Here is a 24,758-nt window from a genome sequence, read left to right as displayed (position 1 = left end):
CTCTCTCTCTCTCTCATGTTTGGAACATGCACACCTACGTGCAAACACTACGCTAGACTTAAAATCCTACAAACTGTTTCCGCATCTTCAACCAATCCAGACTAGCAGGCAACTATTTCTATTCTACTTGCAATACTAAATATCAAACAGGTATGAGACTTAAAAGGAAGAGGGCTGCCGGAATAAGCCTTCAGCGTTCACCCATCAAGTAAGCCACTCGAATGGTAGCTTGCAGAGAATAAACATCGTCTAAATCAAGGAATTCAAACTATTGTCCAAAGTTATTACGTAACAGCAACCACACAAATAAGTAATCGATAAATACGTAAAGACATGCGCACTCAATTTGTAGTTTGTAGGTGACTTTGAAATAGCGGTTGGATTAGATATTTTTCTATAGATGCACACCATCCATCATTGTCACAACCAGAGTCAAGCGCATCTTCAGAAAGAAGACCCAAAAAACATATGGATTACAGATCAAGCATTTACAAACCACAAGGCGGATAACCTAGAGTTACTACTCTGGAACTAGACAGACTAGTTTCAGGCATAAGAGCAAGCTGAAGCTGTAAACTCCGGACACCTATCAGGAATGTCTATCCGCAGCAGGCAGGCTAGGTTTTCCAATGAATAATCAGACATTCCCAGATTCATGAGAGAAAGAAACAAAGGTTAAACCTTGAAGTTAAAAAGATCAACTCACGCCATCAAAGATTGCAACAAAAGACAAGCAAAGAATAAAATCAGAGCATTCCATGAAAAGATACCAGCTATATGGAAATTAGAACATCTAAAAACCCCCAAAACAAGTACAAACAAGAGTGTGTATGTCAGCTTCTGACCCGATTCACATACAGTTTTCCTTTCTAAATTTGCTAAGAGTTTTCATTAGGACACTTTCAGCATGAAATTCACCAGAAACCTGAGGACTTTCAGAGATTGTGTTAGTGAAACGCCAGACTGTCCAGCAGCGTATACAAAATGAGCAAAAGAGTACATTTTGGAGATGACCAGCAATACAGACAAAACTAACAGTCAGCGCCAGCAACTACCACCGTGGTAGTTTAATCTTCTTCCTGCAACACACATAAAAAAAGTCCAAAGAAAATGAGCAACCACCCATGTTTAAGGAACTAAGTGAGAATAGATAACACCAAGGCAAGAATACTTTACTACAGTATCTAGAATACTAGTCATAATTAGAACATTTTGATACACTGGATATGCATTGACGACCTGTCTCACAATTGTTAACGCCAAACATGAATATTGATAATTAATAAATCATAAATGTGTCTGCTAATCGAACAATCATTTCATGACACTAACAGCCTTCACATTGACAAATGACCCAGACATTTTGAGTCTTCAACCAAAACTTGGTTTAAGTAACTGTGCGTACACCACACACAAACAGGCAATCTTCTAGAGACCCATAAAAAGACGCAAATAGCATAAACAATACCTCATCTCCACTTTGCTCTGGCCCGGAGTCAGACTTTTCATGAGAACCTGATGCATCTCGACCAGCATCCTGTTGGATTAAAGGGCAATCTCAAAATCTTAGAAACAGAAGACATCAAAAGAACTACAGCCATGTAAATGCAATGCATTTGAATCCAAACCAACTTACCTGTTTCTTTTGATAATCTGCCACAGAGTCCTCGTACTCGGCCTTTCTCTGTGTAGCCTTTGCATTATATGGAGCCTTCTCCTGAACCAAAGACAAACATAACCCATAAAATATCTATAACACAAGTTTGGTGTAATAATATGCACATCAGCTGTATGAATGCTACCAGACCAGACACAACCAACTAAATCCTGTACGACCCACTTTAGGGTCTGCTCATAACCAATTCACCAGACAAAAGAAAAACTCCAGATATACTTGGGGGCAATAATAAACCAGAACTGCCAGGACACTAGACCGAAATTGAAATTCCATGTCAATAAAAGAAAACTTATAACTCTGAGCAAAACACAAAACACCCAAGACCAAAGGAGTTTTTTTAGGGGGAAAGTTTTAGTAGATCATCAGGTCTTATGATTCATATATCCAGCATAGTTGGCAAACCCGGCAAACTGACTCAGGAATTGTCCAAGTCGGATCGGATTGCCTAGCAGTTGGGCCACCGATCCAGCCCAAACCTGTTTTAACCAGGTTCGGGCTGGAATCGCTCAGGAATCAGCAACTCACCGAGTCAGTGCTGAATCGGGTGATTCAAGTCAGTTTCAAGCCAGCCGGTTCTGACCCAATTCACCAGGACGAACCGGTTCTTTATGATACGAACCGGCATGTGTGCCGGTTCGTTCTGAGACAAAAACATGGGGGGGGGGGGGGGGGGGGGGGGGGGGGGGGGGGGGGGGTTGAGTTTCTTGACTATTCCCCTCCTTCCCCCATTTCTGAAACCCTAGGGCCCTCCATTTTTTGTGGCCACCGACGAACTCTGGTGACCTCCCACGCCACCAGGTTCTCTCTCTCTCTCTCTCTCTGCAAGGCTCGCAACAATATTTAAGTATTATTTAAGAAAATACTAAAAAAATGGTCTTAACCCGTCCGAGTCAAGGGTTGGGCAATCCGAGCACGAGTCACAGGTTTGCCAACTATGATATCAAGCAAATGCAAAAATACCTTGAAGGCCAGGAAATCAACCAGACAAACAAAAACTCACATAAGACTAGAACAACTACTTTCGGCGTATCTAAATTCTATATACATAAATGCATCTGAGCATAATCGCCTGGATGGACACAAATACTTGATAGTGAAGACAGTAAAAACAGTCCTTGGAAGAAAGAAAGGGCACGAGGCTTGCTAGCTTTTAGAAACTCTGCCCCTATTGGGCACAACCTGGCCCAATAAGCTGAGTCCAGATCACCCAGAAGCCACCATAGTTAAGTAACAAGGCTGCCATCTTGCCCTGGGCCAGCCAGCCCACCCACCTACACACACACACACACAGAGTAGCAACTCAGTTGGATGGGTCAATAAGACATGGGCATGTTGAGGTCTAGGGCTTGAATCCCATACACGGCAATCCAAGCAGAAAGTTTATAACTTTTCCGTAGTCTGTACTTGCAATTGTGTCATTCAAAATAGCAGTGATATAAAAATGTCTTTTTAACCTAAAAGGCAGAGCCTGTGTGGCTAAGTCTCTGATCCTGGGGATGGTTTCTCCGTGTAAATATAAAAAAAAAAACATACATTGAACATTTTGAAGGATTCAAGACATACAGTTAAGTAAGCACAGCACAACTGCTCATTGATATCTCAAACAGCTGAAGAAGCATACCTGTTCACTCATCGATCTCCATTTTGCACCACAAGCTTTTACAACCTAGAAAAACAGGGATGCAGCAATTCACAGAATGAACTAAAACAACGAAAATTAAAGAAAATTATTCAACAAAAGGGGCTTACAGCAGTCACTCCCTTCACATTAGGGTTATCTCGCTTATATTTCTCCCGAAACTCCTCCCTGTTCAAACATGTAAGAGGAAAACGAATCAATCTTGTGCGCAAGTTGCTCAAGTCATACTAAATCCACAGACTTTATTGTCATTACAGGAAAATAAAATAAGCAGTGGGTGGCTTCTTAGGATGAGCAGGATCTTTCCCTGTCTTTTGCTTCTTCACTGACTTCACATTTTTTTCAGAATCAGATCTCTTCCTGCATATAAAAAACAGTGGGTGGCTTCATTGTTTGACAATCAGAATCTTTTGAATTATTCAAAAAGAGGAAAAAAACCTTCAACTCTAAAAACTCATCTTTATAAAGAATGTGATTTATGTCCATGTAATACTCTACCAGTAAAAAAAAGTACTATATCTTTCAGACTAATTTTTACAGATAAGAGATCCAGATAAATTATGAAATATGTAAACAAAGATGTGAATGCATATAAGGAAAATAATGTAACAGATAAACAAGCTTAGCAACAGGAACATTGACTCTTTCATCATACTAACAATAAATCCTCCAATAACTGAACATGTGGGAACCTCCATGACAGATGAAATCCATATAATAACAGATCAGAGTTTCTAGTTGCATGATCACCCAAGAGACTTCGCACAAAAGGTGCAGCAGAAATTTGCTGATATATCCACCAATAAGTTATATGAACAGACCCATATGCATTCATGCAGCATATGCTCAAAGCTTCATGATATAGAGCTATTCGGGATGGCAAAACAAACACGAAAAATGCATGAGTTCTGGCAGTAAAATTCAACATCTTCATACACCTCCAAATCCAATAAATATTCCTATATCCAAGTTTAGAGCAGCAATTGTATTTAACATGAGCTACTGCCAATAAAAAATATATTACATGCAAGCACAACTAGCCAATACTATTTTGACAACTCAAGCCACAAGGGAAAAAAACAAAACCATGGAAAGCTATAATTACATTTGTACATGAGAAAAAATGCAAAGATAAAGATGATGGTTAGACATCTTACTTGTCAGCTTTTGTGTTCTTCATTTTTGCCCCTGTTAAGTAGAGTTGAAAGTCAAATACTAAATAAAACAAAATAAGACTGAAGGGGAAAGAAGAAATTTGCACATGTTTAAATACAGGTAATTGGACCTTACAAAGCAGTAACACAGCCCAGAACAATTAAAAAGTGAACATGCACAAACACACATGCATGTGCACGCATGCCCCGTGCGCCCACACACATAGATCTGTCAATGATTCAGGTTTGTTTCGGATACCCGGCCCAACCCTGGTCTATATTACCGGGTACCTGACCCGGTAGAAGAAGCACCAGATAGAGTATCAGACCCACCTAGCATACAGGTCAAGTTTGATTTTACATAAAAAGTAGATGGTTCCAAGGGGACTTGAACCCCTAACCAAATTAAGACACATGCAGAGCACTAGCCAACACACAAAGGTACCTTTGTTGTTATTGTTGTGAAAAAAAATATATATTTCTCAACTTTCTAAACCTATATCTTGAAATCAGCCAAACCCAACACCAGCCCGACCCATTAATAAGTTAACCAGGTTTGGGATTTTGAAAAGAGTTATTTAGTAGGATATGGTTTGTTTATTCTTGACCCGACAATAACCCAAACCCGGTTATTAGCTATATGGGCAGGTCCAGGTCAACCCTAACCCAACCCATTGACAGCCCTACACACACAACAACAACATATCGCCATAGACATGGACACAAACACATCTACACAACCGTGCAACTTGCACACACGAACTAACTAAAATCTCCTGAGTCATGACAGTCCTAACTACAAAAAACATAGTTGCAGTGGATTTCGGCTATTCGGAACATGTAGATGTGTTCATCATCACTTATTTACTGGAAACTAAGCTTCAGATTGAATTGATTTAAAAAAAAAAACTCCAACTTTTATCATCTTCTAGTGAGATATGAGTCACTGAATTTTTGTATACATAAAAATACCGCACTAAATACATCTTTTCCACTAGGTAACTTCTAGAGAATACATATGTAGATTCAGATTAAGCAAACACCTGAAGTTTTTGGAGCAGTTTAGGACCGTTAGAAGTAATACACGCCTCTGATTTTCATTACATTTCAAAACAACTAGAAGCAACAGATATGTGAAAGCACGGATCTATAAAACAAGGAAAGAAACAATCTACATGAACAACAAATTCACATCAATGAAGTTAAGAAAATTGCTCAAACACAAAAATGAAACGCTTTGAACATAAAAATGAAGAGTGACCAGATTTTTTTAAGCACTAAAGAAACTCGACTAAAATGTCCAAGCAAACTGTGGCATGCTTTTTCTTCGTGTCAGAAAACCCAAAGAGAAAAGTGTCCACATAAGTGTTTCACCCATAAATCTGTGAAAAAAGGAAGGAAAAGCAGAAGACGACGTAGTCTTGCCCAAAAGAATTAACACATAACAAAAGGGAATACCCCTTAAACGCGTAGCAACACAAAGAAAACACAAAAAATAGATGAAGATCAAGCGAATGCCGAAAGAGCACAGTTTTCCTCATCTAAAAACCTAGTCAACCAAATAAAAAGCTCCGTCCAAACACAAACGAGTCAATGACCACAAATCTGTGAAAACTGTGGCACGTGTTTTCTTCGTGTCAGGGAACACAAAAAGAAAAGGTTCCATATACGCATTTCACCCAAAAATCTGTGAAAAGATAGAAGAAAAAGCAGAAGATCACGCAGTCTTTCCCAAAAGAAAGACACATAACAAGAGGGAATACCTTTTAAATGAGTAGCAACACGAAGAAAACTCAAAAGTAGCTGAAGATCAAGTGAAATCACGAGTTTTGCACAAACCAGGCCGAAAGAACACATTTTCCCTCATCTAAAACCCTAGTTAACCAAACAAAAAACTTCGTCCAAACAGAAATGACCATAAACGACATCGATCACGAGAAAACAAAAAAAAACCACGGCTGACAAAAGCCAAACGCTCACAAAATCTTCACATACAGCCACGAAAAAACGCCCAAAATCTATGTTTTTCTTCCCTAAAACCCTCTACCGCGAGAGAAAAGCTCTGTGCGGGCAGAAAATGCCAGAAACGTCAAAAAAACACGGAAATCTCGCTGGAAAAAGACGAAGAGGAGACGATTGACCGGAGAATACCGTAGAGCAGACCACGAAACATTAAAGAAATAGGGCGAAGGAAGGGGAGAGTATACCTTAGGGTTAGGGTTTCTCTCGCTTTCTCTTCCTCTGAGCTTCCCTCTCTGCGGTCCTTCCGAAGTAGCGGATCTGAGATGAAAAAAAGGGCGGGGAAAGGTATTTATACGCGGTTTTTGAAAAGGGTGAAGGGGAGAAATAGGGGAGAGGGATGACCGGCGGAAGGCTTTAGGGCAGCGGGGCTTCCATCGGCCAGGACAAAGGGGAGTTGCTTCTGTCTGTTTGAAGGTGACCGGTTACCGGCTGGGTGACGGGTTTCGCCTGTCGCCACGAGAGACCTGTATTGCTGTCAATGGGTAGCTCGTCTCTGACCCGTACGTGGCGCAGTGCTATTGGTTCGATGATGCTAACGAATAGATTTGCCACTGGCTTTGGTCAAAATTGCAAAAAACCACTCAACTGTTGGCTCTCTCGGGTTGTTGACTTTTGACTTCCACTGTTCGGTGGATGGATCGTCCCGACCCGGATCCGGGATTTATGACAATGAACCCTCGCCGGAACAAGAACCTCGGGTGGGGCCCACGACACCCTGTTTTACGTGGCCCACCTCTTATAGCTACGAGCACTCGTGCATTAGTGGGGTTTGATCTGGCGTCTTCGTATCAGAATCCTAACAACCACCTCACCCCGCCGTGGTGTCAATGAGAACTCGACCCAAACCAAACCCTATAGGATTCGCGTATGCTGATAAATAAGAAGACCGGACTTGAAAGTTCGATTAATACATGAACCCGGGTATAGTTTGTAAAATTTTATACCAGACCCGAAACCGACCCGTGTTTTGATTAAGACTTGCAAATTTTCAATGTAAAAATGATAAAAAAATATTACTTTACCGGGTTTGGTTCATGTAGTTTTTATTGGGTCCGGGTATGATTTCTCTTATAGTAGACCCGATTAGATCCAGGTTCAGAGGACACTATACCATACCCGAAAATCTTGTCCAATTCTGGTTCCACCTGGGTCCGAACCAAACCCTACCCATTGACACCCCTATTTATGGATAGTTTGTACATTCACTTGTATCTCTTGGGTACGGGTGGACATAGGACTAGGTGACCCGGTGGCTGTCAGAACTTTTGGTTTTCTCTTTTTCTCGACTGCAATTCCAATCGCTCAATCTTTCGGGTCCTGGTTTCAGTAGGCCAGTATCAGGCTGGATTGGGTCCATGGCTCTTGGGCCGCGCAAGTCGGACTCCATTGACATATTATCGGGGGCCGGGGCATGTATTTTGTACACAACTGTATGCAACTTGCATGTTTAAATATGCATATTGCCACATGCAGAGCGTGTAGAATTTATAGATGTTTAAACGCCATAAAATATGTGGATCACAGTCATATCTAATTTGTTTTTGGCCTTGCAGTGATTCGAAGTCGTAGTGAGGGATGTAAACGGGTTGGATTTGGTTCTGGTGCAAGCGTTACTGAATCCAACATAATCAGATGGCTCCGGTCATCTGGCTAACGGGTGACTTGCAAACATGACCAAGTTGCAGGAACGTCGTGAGTACGGAACCTATCGTGCAAGTCTCTCAACCCAAGGCCAAAGCTGGGTGTGATTCTTATGAGTAAGAGGAGGTGGGTTTTTTCTTTTTCTTTTTCTCTTTTAAGAGGAAGGAGGTAGGGCTTTATAGCTATGAATGCTGCAAAGAAAGAACATTCAACTGATTATACTTCCAACGGAGAGAAAATCAGCGGTCATCCCAAACCATTCTCACAAAAAAAAAATGGAAAGGAAAATTTTCAAAAAGAAACCTAAAGTTTAGGCATCAATGAAAAAGAAAACCAAGTTTTGAAAAAAATGCACCTAAAAAATGTCATGGTTAATTAAAAGGCCCAAGAGTTTACTACTCTCAAGTTTGTTGTCAAATGTGATGTAGAATTACCATTTTACATTCAGCATCATATCTTAAAAAAAATGAACGAGTCTTTGAAGAGTTAACCAGTAAATTAACTCACTTAACTCATCTTGGATGACCTAGGTAGATGAAAGTTTGTTTTTTATTAACCGTACAAAAAATTAAGTGTCTTTTTTAAAAGTTTTGAAAACTTATGTGCATTTTTTTATTAATGCCCAATCTTTAGGTGCATTTTTTGAGAATTTCTCAAAAAGCAAACTTATCAAACAAATTTAGGATTTGGTTGGATCTCAAGGCCATAAGGGCATGTGCAGACTTGCTGCTTCGCATGTCCCACTGGACGGGTTTTTTCTTTGTACCTACTTTCCTGGAATGATGTGGATAGGAATAGTGCCCCGTTTGGCGGGTTTTTTTACCTAGCCCTGAAACCATGTGGACAATGTGTAAAGTTTGCAAACTTTTTAGAATATTGAAATGAATAAAATAGAATTTTCTGTAAATTATTCTGGTATTTGATTTTGATTAAATACTATTAACTGACATTTTAATTAGTTGATATTGTTTGATTAATTGGTGACTATTTATCGATAATATTTTAGCATTTATTCAAAATATTGGATATTTAATTGAGGATTTACGAGGTTTTGTACAAGATATTTGGATCTGGTCCCAGTGAAGATCCAAGATGATCAATCGACACAAAATGCAAGTTTGAACCGTCTTAATGAACACATAGACATATGATCCACTAGATCTTAAGATTTAGATATCCGAATGATCTGGGTCAACCCAAATAGATTTGGGTAAAGTTTAGACCCATGTTGAGATTAAACATGATATAAAAATGATTTGAATCCATTTAAAAAATCAAATGGATCTCACTAAGAAAATAAGATTTTGGGTTAATTGGAGACTCAAATGAATCCCCTTATGTAAAAAGTATTTTGAACCAATTTGGAGACCCAAATAAATTTTATTAAATAAAACACGATTTTAAATTCATTTGAGATCCAAATGGATCTCATTTAAATAAATAGAATATGGGTTCACTTGAAATCCAAATGAACCTAATTATATATATTAGATAATATATTGAATTTGAATTTAATGAAACCTAAATGACCAAATCCAAATCCAACCCACTCATTTTTTTCCCCTCTCATAATTTAAAACCCAAAACTCCCCCCCCCCAACCGTTATTTCCCTCTTGTGTTTCCTTAAACAAACCTTGTACGCACAATGATTTTCAAAAGTCAAAACCAAAAAGTTTTGGTTTCATTTCTCTCCAAGTATTTCACTCTCCTTTCCTTTTTTGACATATTCATCAACTTACGTTCTCCCACCCACCAACCCAACGTCGAACCATCCTCCTCCTTGCGTTTTCAGGTGGCAGCCACCACCTTGTACCACTACCATTCATCGCCACCTACAGCCCACCTGCCAGTGGCGGAGCCAGGGGTGGGCGGACGCCCACCCTAAAATTTGAAACCGAGTCGACTCATCACTCGGAAAACCGAGTTGAATCGGGACTCGTGAAACCAAGTCGACCGGGACCCGAGCTCTCGATGAGTCTAGAGCCTGTCAAAAGGGGCGAGGGGTAAAACCCTCGCCAATTTTCCTTTCTTGTATGTGCTCTGCCTCTCTGTTCCGGCGTTCCCCATCTGTCATCGGCAACCCCATTCGCCGACTCTCCTCTCCTGTGCTCTGCAGTGTCGCCGGCCTCCCTTCGGTGAACCCGCGGTGCCCCCCTCCGAGCTTCTCCCTCTCTGCTGCAATCTCTGACGACGCGAGGCGCCGGTGTCGCAGTCAGTCGGACCTTCGCCATATTCCTTTCGTCGGCGACCATCGCTAGCCGTCGGTCGTCGCAGGTAACCTCCCTAGTCCCTACCCCCTCTCTCTTGCTTTTCTAGTCGATCGGCAAACATGATAACCCTGTTTGCGGTTTCTGAGAAACCGAAGCCTTCAGTTTCTCAGAAACCGTAAAGCATCAGACGACCCATGTCGCCGACCGAAAGACCTGCCGGCAACGACCGCCAACACGACGCCCAACCATGCCCACCCCTGGCTCCGCCACTGCGCCCAACGGACTTCGGCGACATCTGATCCCCTATACTTTCCGGCGATGGCAGCTGGATGGCCGGCCAGAGCTTAAAAGTTAAAACCCCCTTGACCTTACAGAGGAGAAGCCATTAAATCTCCGGTGAAAACGGCGACGCCCAGCGATAGAAATCATTGTTGGCTCCCCAACGACGATCCACATAATTGTTTGATGATTCTAAGGATTGTACATACTGAAGAGCCCAAAGGCACATTATATGGCCCCACAAAATTGTTTCTCTTTCATGCTCTTGTCTCTTTTCCAGAGCATTTTTTGATAGTGGTGGTTCTTTCAGTTTATGGTTTGTATGAATTTCTTCAATTAAAATGGAGAAAAAGGTGGGTGTCACAAGTGGCAGCATCCTCCTTTTAGAGAAAACTAATTCAAACTTCAGAATTACCTTTGATATTGAAAATACATAATCCTAGAAAGTCCTACCCCAGGCTATTTGTCTACTGCTCGTTATTTTCCAATGGTTTTGGTATTGGCATGGTGCTTTGCTTTGATTTATCAGTCATTGGAGATGCACAATTTTTTCTAGTATGAGTTCATTTTCCATCTTCATGAAATGGATCTTAAATTGGCATAATATATGTTATCTGGATTTAGGATCCATATTTATCTAAATTTCAGAATACACTAGCATGCATTTGATCAGCAGACTTTCTCACTTCATGTTGATTCGAGATTTTATATGTTAGTTATTAAGCATTTTTTATATCATAAGCGAATGATGGCTTTCTTATTTCTTCTCTGCTTTGCAGTATGGAAAAAATATTGCAGAATGCTTACGACAATCTATGGCCAGAGTAGGACTGGATATGTGTATTGCTGCACTAGTATGATTGGGCGTTGTTGTTTGTGGCTTTACTTTTTGTATGTTTGTGTGACTTCTGCCAGAAATGCCTTTTAGATATAATGAATTGTTATGTCTTGCTATGTTGTCAAATTAGGACAAATATGACATGCATGTTAAGTTAATTGTTTTTCCATTTTGTTGGTATGATTCATCAAACCTTTGTAGCTAACTTTTGGTAGATGATTTAGGGTCAAAAGTTTGCCTGGCCTTGGGATGTTCTAGGATCTTAACAACAAAATATTGGGTTAAATATATAAATCCTTGGTTTGGACCATATGACATCTTGTTTCTTCTTTGTGTTTTATGACTAATTTGATGTTCATAATTTCCAAAAAAGGGCCGCCATGTTTGGTTGGTGATACCAGGTCTACCACTAGAAACAACTAAGATTGGTTAAAAAGAATCCAATATTTTACAGAGATCTCATATCTATCACGGAAAACAGCCAGTAGTATTCAGAGAAAAGTCTTATAATTAAGTAAACAAGTATTGGCTAGCAAGCTTATGTACCTAATATTTCATTATTTTGTTTCTCTAGTTTTAGGCTCAGCCTTATTTACTTTTATGAAAAAATGTTATTAAAAGTTAAGAATTTGATTGAGTTCTGTTGTAGGCTATGTCACATGGGTACTCCATTTTGATTGTTGTTCCATATCCCTTTATATACAAGTCATACTGGAAACTTCATAAAAATGGTTGTATTCCTGTATCTGCAGTCGTATCCATGTGACATAGGTTGTAGGCATTCTGACAGCTTGTTATGAAAGAAGGTTAAACCTATTTATCTTGATTTCAATGGCCAATTTTATGTGTTATGAGTTGGCTAAATGAATTATCATTCATCAAGAACTTGATTTTTTGGATTGACACTGGACTTTGCTTCCACTGCCTCCTCTGATTGCCAACAGGGGGCTTCGCCTCCTGCCTTGTTCTTGTTGTCATTTCATTTTACTCGATCCTTTTTTGCAATGAGATTTGGCTTATATAACATTGTCATATTTTTTTTTCGTTGCATAAGAATGGATAAGTTTATAACGAAAAGGTGAATCTTTGATAAATCATCTGTAACTCGAGAAGGAGAACCAAGTTAGAAAATATATAAAATAGAAAATGATGAATCAGAGTTACCTGCAGACCCTGCACTTCGTCCTTCTATTTCTAGTTATCATCCTAATATCCAATATAATGTTCGTAGAACATATATGATCTGAGGTCCTTGTCAACCTCGAGATTGTATGTTTCAACTAAACCACAAAAAATGAAGGTTCATTCCAGCTTGGTATGATGAGTATAAGGATTGGTTGGAGTATAGTACAAGTAAGCATAAAGCCTATTATTTGCAGTGTTATTTTTTCAGGCCAAAAAGCACAGAAAAGATTAGTGTAGAGGCATTCGTATCTGAAGGATTTGATAACTGAAAAGACAAGAAGAGGTTTGATAAACATGTTGGAAGCTCTGGCAGTTTTCACAATTCAGCACAAATGAAGTGTCAAAATTTGATGCAACAAAAATAATATATTGATTCTATACTTTATCAACAAAGTGTTCGACAGAAAGATGAATATAGACTTCGCCTTTGGGCAACTGTTAATGCAATCAAATACTTGTTAAGTCAAAGATTGGCATTTCGAGGGCATGATGAAGCTGAAGAATCTCTTAATAGAGAAAATTTTATTGAGTTGTTGAAGATATTTGCAAAGATCAATGATGACATAAATAAAGTTGTATTGAAAAGTGCTCCAGAAAATAACAAATTGACATCTCCTGATATACAAAAGGATATTGTCAAGGTTGCTTCTATACAAACCACAAATGTTATTATCATGGAACTTGGAGATACTTTTTTTTCTATTTTACTTGATGATTCTCGTGATATATCAACTAAAAAACAAATGGCTATTGTTTTACAGTTTGTTAATAAAAAATGTCGAGTGGTTGAGCGATTTCTTACTCTTGTGCATGTTCTTGAAACAAGTTATCTGTCACTCAAACAAGCAGTTGAAAAAGCATTCTGTCAGAATAAATTAAGCATATCAAGTTTGCATGAAAAGGGTTATGATGGAGCAAGTAATATGAGAGGGGAGTTTAATGGATTGAAAAGTCTTATATTACATGAAAATGCATCTGCGTATTATATTCATTGTTTTGCACATCAACTTCAATTGGCATTAGTTGGTGTTGCTAAAAAAAAAGCATTGCTTGATGTGTTTTTCAATATATTAGGCAGGTTGTCAACTTTTTTCTCCACTTCATGCAAGAGATCTGAGCTTATTCGAGAAGCAGAATTTATGCGAATTGCTGAAGCACTTGCATTGGGTGAACTTGAAACATGACGGGGATTAAATCAAGAAATAAGTTCCAAACGACCTGGTGATACTCGGTGGGGTTCTCATTATGATGCTTTGGTTAATTTACTCAGTATGTATTCTTCTGTTATTCAAGTGTTAGATTTCATTGCAGAAGATACATATTCAGAAAAAAGTTCAGATGCAATTATTTTATATCATCAGTTGCAAGATTTTGAATTTGTGTTTTGCTTACATTTGATGTGTAAAGTTTTGGGAATAATTGATGATCTTTCACAAGCACTTCAGCGAAAAGATCAAGACATTGTGAATGCTATGAGTTTAGTCACTATATCAAAACAATGCCTTCAAGGTCTGAGAGACAATGGATGAGACTCTCTCATAAACAAAGTGTTCATATTTTGTAAGAGATTTGATATTCTGATTCCTGATCTAGGAGACTCATATACACCTCAAGGACGACCAAGACGTAAGGTTGAAAAGATCACCACATTGCATCATTATCGTATTGATGTGTTTTATGTTATTATTGATTTGCAACTTCAAGAGTTGAATGATCGTTTCACTGAAGCAAATACATAGCTCCTCCTTTCAATGGTATGCTTGAGTCCAAAGAATTCTTTTTCTGCTTTTGATAAAGATAAGTTGATTCGTCTTGCTGAGCTTTACCCTATGGACTTTTCTAAAGTAAACATAATTAGACTGGAAAATCAATTGGATATATATATTGCAGACATGCGAAATAGTGATCAGTTTTCAAGTTTAAAATCTTTAGCAGAGCTAGCAGAGATGATGGTAGCAACTCAAAAGCACATTGTATTTTCTCATGTGTATCTATTGATTAAGTTGGCATTAACTTTGCCAGTTGGAACAAGTGTTGAAAGAGCATTTTCAGCTATGAACAATATCAAAAGTCGTGTACGTAATAGAATGGGAGATTAATGGATCAATGATGCTTTGGTTACTTACATAGAGAAGGAGACATTTGATACCATCAGTGATGATGCAATTATGAATTGTTTTCAAAATATGAAAAATAGAAGATGCCAATTGTAACATTTTCATGTATTTAGTTGCTTGTATTTCTTAAGTGAATAATTTTTATTTTAGTTTAAAAGTACAATTTAAGGTTTTATCTTATTATGTTCATAAATTTAGTTGTTTGTGTTTGTAACAATTGTTATTTTAATTCAAAAGCTTATTTAAGTTTTATCTCTCCACGAATGACTGTTCCTCCAATGAAAAAATTTTGGCTCCACCACTGATCCAAATAAATGGATCATCCTTCAAGACCATAGCATTGTCTCCGAGACCCGAAGTCTGCCCACCCAAGGAAAAACTTCTGGCTCCGCCACTGCCACCTGCCACCCTTCATCACCACCTAGTGCCACCCTCACCTTTCGTTTTGCCCCAGTCGCACCCCCACCTTCCTCTGTTGTTTTTTCTACAACCAGTAGAAGATGCAACCGGCTGAAGCCGACTGCGCCCTTCTCTTCTCTGTTTGCCGGTAGGCCACTTGCCCACCATCATCAACCCTTCCTCCCTACTCTTTCTCCACGAAGGTAGAAGGCACCACCTGCCGCCTCTCCCCCTGCCTCCCCTACTCTCTATTTTCCGACAACGGCTGTAACGCCCCAGCGTCGCCTACCTCTTCTCTGCCCAGTTGGGGCTCAGCAGAGCCTGACCATCACAGCCGAGCCCGCCCCCTCTCTGCTATCACCACCTCTGGTGCCGCCTTCCCAGCACAGCTTCTACCGGAGCCTCCCTGTTGTGCGCAAACCCACCACTGGGGACACCACCGTGACTCCAGTCGGCGACGTCCTCCGCTCTTCTCTTGGGGCTGTTGGACATAGAAAATAAAGGGAAAAAATGAAGAAAAAAAGAAGAAGAAAAGAGGCGGCCTATGAACCGCCGTCGCCACCGGGCCGAGTGAGCCCCACAATCGGTACCATTGCATCACGATCGTAGCTCCCTCAAGAATTGTGCACTACCTCAGACACTGTGCACCACCTCAAGAGCCCCACAACTTGAAGTGTGCATTGCTTCAAGGTCTGTATCATCGTTGCCTCGCCGTTGGCCCCACTGCGAGGAATAATATTTAAATAGTTAACATGCATAGTCTTTAGGTATGCATGTTTTAGAGTATGCATGCATGAAAGGTTCCGTATTTTAAAATATGCATGTAAAATGTTTTAACTGTACTATTGCACAACTTCAATTGTGTGAACTGTGGTCACATGTATATTGAGTTCTTTGATATGCATTGGAGAAATATAGATTATCTCGACTTAAGATTCAATTAGTTTTTAGAATGTAAGCTAGATTTACCAATATACTCAAACTGGTTTTTGAATATGAATGAGTTATCTTTTGGAAAACTTGAATCTATATACTTAATGCATGATGAAATGTTATATTGCATGTGGCTAAGTTATGATATGTTTCTGCTTAATGTTGAAATACCACATGATGTGAATGATGTTCACATGCAATGAATGTATAAACTCATGATGAAGCTATGGTTCACAGAACCTTATCGACTATGATAAACATGTTTTATATGTTAAAATGCCAAATGATATGATGTATGCTATACATGCATAAAGTGTTTATGAGTCGTAAGGGAGCCTACGGTTCAAGAAACCATATTGGTGTGTGTGGCCGACAATTGTTTGTACTGTAACAAGGCACCGGGCTATGAACAAGTGGGGGTTTGATATGAACCCACGAGGTGCAATAATGCACTAGGCTATGAAAAATATAACACATTATGTTGGGATGCGGAATCGCACCCGATTGAATATTGATGGGGTAAAGAGTTCACACCCATCTTTCTAGAAAGAATATTGTTGGCAATGAATGCATTATATTTAACAGAATGGACAATTGCATTATTGAATGCATGAGTGTGCACCTGTGTTATATGAATATGTCACATTGGGTTTAGTGTTGATATTGAACTAAATACATTTTGTTCACCCTGATAGACATTGTTGATTCATATCACGAATATATGATGACTAAATTGCATGATATATAAGTTTTGTATAAGTTATATGTGAAAGTATGATTGATATAGTAATAAATGATAGCATGTTGTATTACTTTTTGAGTAATGTGTACATGTGTTGTTTATCTTGACTGACTACTTCCATGGATATATGATTTAATGTATAGCGATATCATGGAATTTGAATGTATATTTTAATGTTGTGTGATTATATGTGATTTGGTGTTTACCTATCATGCTTTCACAAGTTTGACCATTTTTATAGGATTTCACGTGATGATTGATGAGTTGTACCTTAGATGGCAAGATGCAAGGGCGACGTTAAAGAGCTAGTCATTTTCTTTTCTCGAGAATTAAGCTTTTGGATTTTCAAATTTTGTAATTACTTTGTTATGAAATGAAATTATCTTGAGAAATGTTATCTGCCTTAAACTCAATATTGTGATTGATCGATCGTCCTGTAACCTGCTCAAGATTTTGACCCAAAAGTTAAAAACAACCCAATAGGACAGTGTCTTGGATATGACAATTGTCCTATCTGTTCAGGACACATGTTTTGTCTAGACTTGAACAAGAAGTGTTCGAGAGAAGACACATCAACATAATGAAATTGTGGAGAGAAAACATAGACATGTTTGAGAGACATGCATGAGTGTTTTGATGTATGCTTCCCTGAGTCATAGGTTTTGGGTTGATGATTTTGTACTATAGTTTACTTAATTACTCATCTTCTTAATCCAAACTTGAGCAAGAAGTCCCCATATGAATTATTGTTGAATCATGTTCTTAGCTATGATCATCTTAAAATTTTTGTATGCTCGTACTACCCTTATTTAAGACTTTATGTTAATTCAAAACTGTTGCCTAGATCCAATGTCTGCATTTTTATAGGATATGGAACCAATTATAAAAGATATATTTTTATGACTTCATGACCAGGAAAGTCTTTATTTTCAAACATGTTATATTTGATGAGTCAAGAATTTTATATGATGAAACAAAAGATGTTATTGTAGACAGAGAAGTTGTATATTGGATCTAGGAACAAAACAAGACAAATTATCATTAGTAAGTCATGTTAGTGTCCTACTTGAAATTACTACAAATGTCAAACTTCTTGAGTTTGTTTCTCCAAACCTCAGTCACGCTCTATCGCAAGAACCTATGCTCCAAGGTGAAGACCAAAAAAATATGAGTCCTGGTCTCAATTCCCCAAGAGAGTCTCTTGTTATTCCCAATCCTATACCTAGTCTTGAACCTCTTGAAACAAAATTTGAAGTCAATAATCAAGGTCAAACTAGAACTCAATCATATGTTAACTAAATCCCAAGATTGAACATTGAAACCAAGACTATTCACCACCATGAAATAGCCTATTCATCTCACTCTTTTGAGTGAAGTATTACAAGAAGAAAAGGAACTATATGATTTTGGCTAAGCTAGATAGGAACTAAAATGACAACACGCTATGGAAGAAGAAATTAGAGCTTTACATAAAAATCATACTTGGACTTTTAGTATCTCCTTCATCTACTCATAACCTAGTAAGTTGTAAATGCATTTACAAAATAAAACGTCATGTTGATGGATCTATTGTCAGGTATAAGGCTCGAGTAGTAGTCAAGGGGTACAATCAATAAGAGGGTATAGATTATTTTAAAACCTTTAGTCTTATAATCAAACCTATATAAGTCAAAATGGTTCTCTCCATTGTTGTGAGTTGTGGGTGGCATATACATCAATTAGATATTAGCAATGCTTTCCTACATGATTCTTTAAAAGAGAAGGTCTTTATGGTGCAACCCCTAGGGTTTCAGGATAGGCATCTTAGTCATGCCTTATACGGTTGAAACAAACCTCACGTGCATGGTTTGAGTGGTTGAAAGTATACCTAGAGAAACTGAAATTCGTGATGTCCTGAGCTTACTTATATTTGTTCATTCGACATGATAATGAAATAAAAATGTTCATCTTGATATACGTTGGTGACATTATTGTTACACGGAGTTCCTATCAAGAAGTAAAAAATATTATTCAAGCTTTTGAACAAGAGTTCTCAATTAAAGATTTGAATAAATTGCATTATTTTTTTAGCATTGAAATTATTCAAGAGTCATTTGGAGCTATTTTGAATCAGAGGAACCTTCTCATTAAATTAAGTTGCTTTCAAAATATTATGGGGAACCAATGGATAATGCCACACAATACAAAAGTATTGTGGGTGCTTTGCAGTATGCCACATTTACTCAGCCCGATATTGCTACTCAGTCAACAAGGCATGCCAACTTATACATGAGCTTGACCATCAAACTCATTTCAAACATATACGAGATATCTTAAAGGGACTCTTAAATTTGGCTTGCATATTAAACAATCTACCCGTCTTAGATTTTCAAGATTCTAAGATGCCGATTGAGTTGGATGCCCAGATGATCAAAAGCTCACCAATGGATATCTTATCTTTCTTGGAGTTCATCTAAGAAACACAATGTTGCTCATTCAAACACAAAAGTTGAGTACAAGGCCATAGCAAGTGCAATTTTTAAGCTAATGTGGCTTAAACAACTCTTGAAAGACCTAGAATATGGCTCACCTCAATTCCATGTTCTCTGGTATGATAATTTGGGGCCTAACTGCCAATCTGGTATTTCATGCCTGATTAAAACACATATAGATTGATTTTCACTTCGTCGGAGAGAAGGTTGCTCATCAAGACCTTGAAGTTCGTTTCATTCGTTATGAAGATTAGATAGCGGATATTCTTACCAAATTAAGCCCAACCTAGTTAAAAAATTTAGTAATTCAGAGACAGGCTTAATCTTAGAGAGATTAGCTTGAGGGGGCATGCAAAGATAAGTTCAGATTCAGATCCAGTAAGCCTAGATCCTGATTCGGTAAATGATCTTCATCAATATGGTCTACACGTTAAAGTCGACTCTCTTCCTGATGTCCCATGTTGGACTCGTACAAGATCCAGTATGGGTCCAACCCAGAATGAAGTGCGGGGAGGGTTTCATTAAAAACGAAACCCTCTCGCCCCTTTTCAGTTTAAAGGTTTTTTTACGTAGGTTCTCTCTCTATCTGTTGTTTTTTTCTGGTTTGCAGGACCTCACCACTGTGCAGTGGGTCACTGTCGAGTAGGTCATCATCGTGAGGATGAGCTCGCTGTTGGACCTCGTCGTTGCTGAAGAGCCGTGGAGGAGTTCGCTGGACCGTCGAGGCTCTCCCATCAGTGTGCTTGTTGTCTGGTCCTTGTTTTGCCGAAGCCTTTCCCCTTCGGCCTGTTGAGCTGGTGGACTACATCGTCCAACCTTGTTGAGCCAGAGCTCCTGCAGTTCCCCAACCTTATTGAGTTGGGGTTTTGTTGGAGAGAGAGGCTAGCAAAGGAGGAGGTATTCCACCATTTCAGTTTGTATGGTGAGGATTTGGATTATTTCACCCAAATACAAATAACATTATATTTTTTCTTTGATTATGTTTGTATTCCTCAAGTTTTGGGCGGCGTATGTACTATTTAACACAGTGGGTTCTAAATTTCAGTTTGCCCTGTGGTTTTTCCCTCTCTGTTGAGAGGATTTTTCACGTATATCTGGTGTTCTGTGGTTTGTGCTTGTTGATCTTTTTTTTTTTGTTTTTCTTTTGATTCTTATTAAATTTGTTGTGGTTCTTCCCGAGTTGATTTTGTGACACACATATCTGGTTTTCTCCCCTTGTATAAGCCCAACACCCCACACTCTAGAATAAAGAGTCCTTATCTTCCACAAGAAGGAAACCTACTTTACAAGGAGACCAAGAAGATAGAAAGGAAGAGTCCTACTCTGATTGTATTAATGCAAGCTTAATAAGGAGTCCAAACAATATATGAACTTGTATTTGAGAAATTATGTACATCATGTAACTATTGAAAGCATCTATAAAAAGTGAGGAGGCCTCCTCACTCTCATGTGTGTTAGAGAGAAAGAGAGAGAGGGACCCAATGGTGGACGTAGGTCACGTTTGGATCGAACCACTATAAAATCATTTTTTTTTGTGTTTTTGTTTGGTTCTTTCCCTCAAGAGATCTAAGTTTTTATAGCATGCACAAAAGGACCAGGAGAGGAAAGCTTTGATCGATGAAAAGAACAGTGCAATCTACAGTATCGAGAAATGCTTGAATGACTACAGGGACAAGATTCCTGCAGAAGTTGCATATGAGATAAAGTCGGCAGTAGCAGATCTAAGGGAGTCTATGGCTGGTGTAATAACGTTGATGAGATAAAGGCGAAGATTGATGCTGAAAACAGGGCGGTCTCAAAGATTGGTCAGCACATGCATTCAGCAGGCTCTACTGGCGGTTCTCAAGGGGATCATGCACAAGAGGCAGAATATGAGGAGGTTAAGAAGTGAGTTGATATGATAATTGTCTCTTAGAGTGTCAAGTTTAGGATGTCGGTATGCATTTTCTTGTTTCTTTGTAAATAGGACAGAATGTGCTCGTTTCTAGACTTGCAGCACAATTCTGTATATATTCTATAGAGAGTTGTAAATGGTAGGTCTGAAGGATCTGTCTTTGTAGGGTTTATATACTCTAGTAAATTAGTAATCCATTTCAATCTGAGAATGCCAATGCTTGAAGAAAATAATTAAAAGATTCCCTTTCTTGGGATGCTAGGGATATGATAACGAGGGTCATGTTTGCATATATTCATGTGAGAAACAAATTTTTTTCCAAGTTTTGAGAGAACGATTCTTAGGAGGGCCATTTTCTCACGTGATTGCAAACGTCTGATTATATGAGAGAATGACCCAAAAAGGAAAATGATTTAGGGTACGTTTGGTTGCACCTTTTTTTTTTTGAAAGAAAAATAATTTCATTGAGATTGCAGTTTTCATATCACCCAACTCCGGTTATTCAATCTTGATGTGCATTCCTTTCAGGTAAAGGACAAACATAAAAATGTTTGGTTGCTGTGATTTGGAATCACATGAGATATAGAAAGTGAATATCGAGAGTACCTTAAGAGCAATAAACCTAAAAACACGCATTGAGTCAACACGGAAATTCACTTTCTCATGAGGTCCCATGAGATAATCTCATAAGACACTTTTGAACAGTATTTTCACTTTTCAAAAACACATCCAAACGTAGAGTGGCTTTGATTCCAATGAGAAAAAATAGTAAGTGATTCAAAATCACTTTTGCAAAGTGCTTCCAAACATAGCCAAGAAGTTGCTTTACCTTTTTCAACTTCATTATTAATCCCTTGTTTGGAAGCTGGAGTTGAGAGGGGAGATGGCGATTCACAATTACAATTGCTGCTGTTTGAGAACCTAGATTTGAGAGAGGGGAGTAGAAACAGCATCCCATCTCCTCATTTTGACTACGGCCATGATGTAGTTGACAACTCTATTATCTTCACGCATTTTCACCTCCACTTCCACGATCCTTATCTCTTCTCCAACCCTGGCTTCCACAGAGTCTAGCATTTTCCAATCTCCCAAACAAGAGGTGTCTGAACAACTTTTTTTATAACACCAAACTTCATTTTTTCCATCCGAGTTTGGGACCCACATAGACCAGTCCTACCCAAACCCCAAAACCATATTTGATTTTTTACGGTGCTTTACTGTGGATTTGAATTTTGAGCCACAATGTAGGAATTTTAAGGTAAGGAAAACAAGTTTACAGGGAGTCACTAACGTTGCATTAGGGGAAAGAATTGGCAGGCAAGAGAAGTCCCAATGCCCCACAATTGACATATTGGGACTAGAGCTGGTAAACAAGCCTAACGAAACAAACAAGGCATGTTTGGGCTCGGCTCATTTACCTGCAGTGAATTGAGTTCATGACTCAGCTCATGTTCGTGCTTAGCTGAGCCAAGCTCAAAATTGGCTCCTCCATAAATGAAACAAGCTGACCACAAGCGGACTCTTGTAAAAACATTCCATGTTATTTATAAGTGAAATATATGTAGTTTTATATATTATACTTAATAGTTTATATTTTATGTATATATTTTTCATTCATCACTCTCTTTATATATATATATATATATATATATATATATATATATATATATATATATATATATATATATATACACTACAAGAAAATCATGGATTAGCGACGGCTTATATCCATCGTTAATCCGTCGCTAAGCCGTCGCTAAACAGTTTAGCGACGGATTAGCGATGGATAGAGGCCATCGCGAATTTTTGCTCGCTAATTAGCGAAAAAACTTATTTGTTGTTAATTCCGTCGCTAATTTGCGACAGATTAGCGACGGACATTATCCGTCGCTAAATTTAAAAAAAAAATAAAAAAAATGATCCCTGTCGGGCGGTATTCCGGCAGCAATAAGCCGGACTTATACTGCACCCGACAGGCATCGTTGTCCTCCGTGAACCGGCGTCACCGTCGTCCTCCGTGAGCCGATGCTCTCCTGCGTCGCCGTCCTCCATGAACCGGCGCCATCATCTTCCGTGAACCGGCGTCGCCGTCATCCTCCGTGAACCAGCGTCGCCGCCCTCTGTGAACCGGCGTTGTCGTCTTCCGTGAACCGGTGCCAACATCCTCCAGCGATCGCCGACCGTCCTTCGGCGTCGCCGTCCTTCGTGAACCGTCCTCCGTGAATCGGTGCTCTCCGACGTCGCCGTCCTCCATGAACCGGCGCCATCATCTTCCGTGAACCGGCGTTGCCGTCATCCTCCGTGATTAACCAGCGTCGCCGTCCTCCGTGAACCGACGTCTTCATCCTCCGTGAACCGACGTCGACGTCCTCCAGCTATCGCCGACCGTCCTCCGGCGTCGCCGTCCTCCACTCTCATGTACATGCTCTCCAACTCACTCTCCAACGTCGACGTCCTCCGAAGAAGTCGGTTTAAATCGAGTGCGATCGATTTAAATTTCGAAAGGGAGAGAGGGAAAATTTCGCGCTCGGTTTAAATTGAAAATTAACGAGGGATTTAGTGACGGAATTTTTCGCCGCTAATCCGTTGCTAATTAGCGACGGATTAGCGAGGGAAAAATTCCCTCGCTAAAATGTTTTTCTGGTATTGAGAATTAGCGACGAAACAATTGTTGTCGTTAATCTGTCGCTAATTAGCGACGGATTAGCTAGAGAAAACTTTCATCGCTAATCCGTCGCTACTTAGCGACGGATTCATGAAGAAAGTTTTCTCTAGCTAATCCGTCGCTAATTTGCAACGAAAAAAATTCGTCGCTAATTAACATTTTTCTTGTAGTGATATATATATATATATATATATATATATATATATATATATATATATATATATATATATATATATATATATATATATATATATATATATATATGGAAAAGTGGTAGCCTACCACCAGTGAATAGGGTTGTTTTTCGCAAATCTGACCATGCAAATGTGTTCGGCATGATCAATTTGCTAAGAAATAACACTTGGATCATGTTTTTTCGATACAAAACCTGATGTTTTAAGCATTGACTATTTTTGAAAACTATAGATCATTGATTTTTAAATCTTAGAAAAACTTGTGTATCGGAATCAGATGATCAAGAGTCAATTCCTATAAAATCAAGCATGTAGATCACATATGTAGGGTCATCTTTTAGAAAAAATAGAAAAACCCTTCCAAAGCCCAGTAAGCCCTAGGCTAGAAAAATGGTAGGCAGCTTACTGGGATTATATAGGTAAAAGGGTAGGTGCCTGAGCCTTTTTGAGCTTACTGCATGCCTACGGTGCTTGGATAGGGATTTTCAGTTGTAAAATCTGACCCTACATATGTGTTCTGAATGATTGATTTACTAGAAAATCACACTTTCATCATGTTTTTTTGAGAAAAATATATTTTAAAGCATTGATTATTTTTTACATTATAGACTGTTGATTTTTTAATTTTATAAAAACTTAACTTGGTGTTGAAATCGGATGATTCCAAATTTGATTCTCACAAAATCAAGCACGTAG

At 38.9% G+C, this 24,758-nt stretch overlaps 1 protein-coding gene across 1 annotated transcript; it reads right to left on the bottom strand.

The window, feature by feature from the left end:
- Positions 1-754: 754 nt before the first annotated feature.
- LOC149838879 (HMG1/2-like protein) lies at positions 755-6,874 on the bottom strand. The gene is made up of 8 exons (XM_090006857.1): positions 6,679-6,874; positions 4,475-4,505; positions 3,573-3,677; positions 3,428-3,485; positions 3,300-3,344; positions 1,637-1,717; positions 1,469-1,537; positions 755-1,079 (listed from the first exon to the last, which is right to left on the bottom strand). The coding sequence occupies exons 2-8, from the start codon at positions 4,495-4,497 to the stop codon at positions 1,068-1,070; spliced, it is 393 nt and encodes a 130-aa protein (XP_089862983.1). The 5' UTR covers positions 4,498-4,505; positions 6,679-6,874; the 3' UTR covers positions 755-1,067.
- Between the last annotated feature and the right edge of the window lie 17,884 nt (positions 6,875-24,758).

Source organism: Nuphar pumila, chromosome 5 (assembly GCF_984573655.1).
Source record: "Nuphar pumila chromosome 5, dmNupPumi1.hap1.1, whole genome shotgun sequence".
NCBI classification, from domain to species: Eukaryota; Viridiplantae; Streptophyta; class Magnoliopsida; order Nymphaeales; family Nymphaeaceae; genus Nuphar; species Nuphar pumila.
The sequence above is the reverse complement of the archived record's forward strand: the minus strand, read 5'-3'. Positions and strand labels throughout refer to the sequence as shown.

Bases quoted from the DNA above. Each gene is read 5' to 3' on its own strand.
- LOC149838879 (XM_090006857.1), bottom strand. From the start codon at position 4,497: ATGAAGAACACAAAAGCTGACAA. The intron at 1,718-3,299 runs GTATGCTTCTTC...TCTTTGGTTCAG, and splicing joins GGAGATCGATGAGTGAACAG to GAGAAGGCTCCATATAATGC. The intron at 1,538-1,636 runs GTAAGTTGGTTT...TTAATCCAACAG, and splicing joins CAGATTATCAAAAGAAACAG to GATGCTGGTCGAGATGCATC.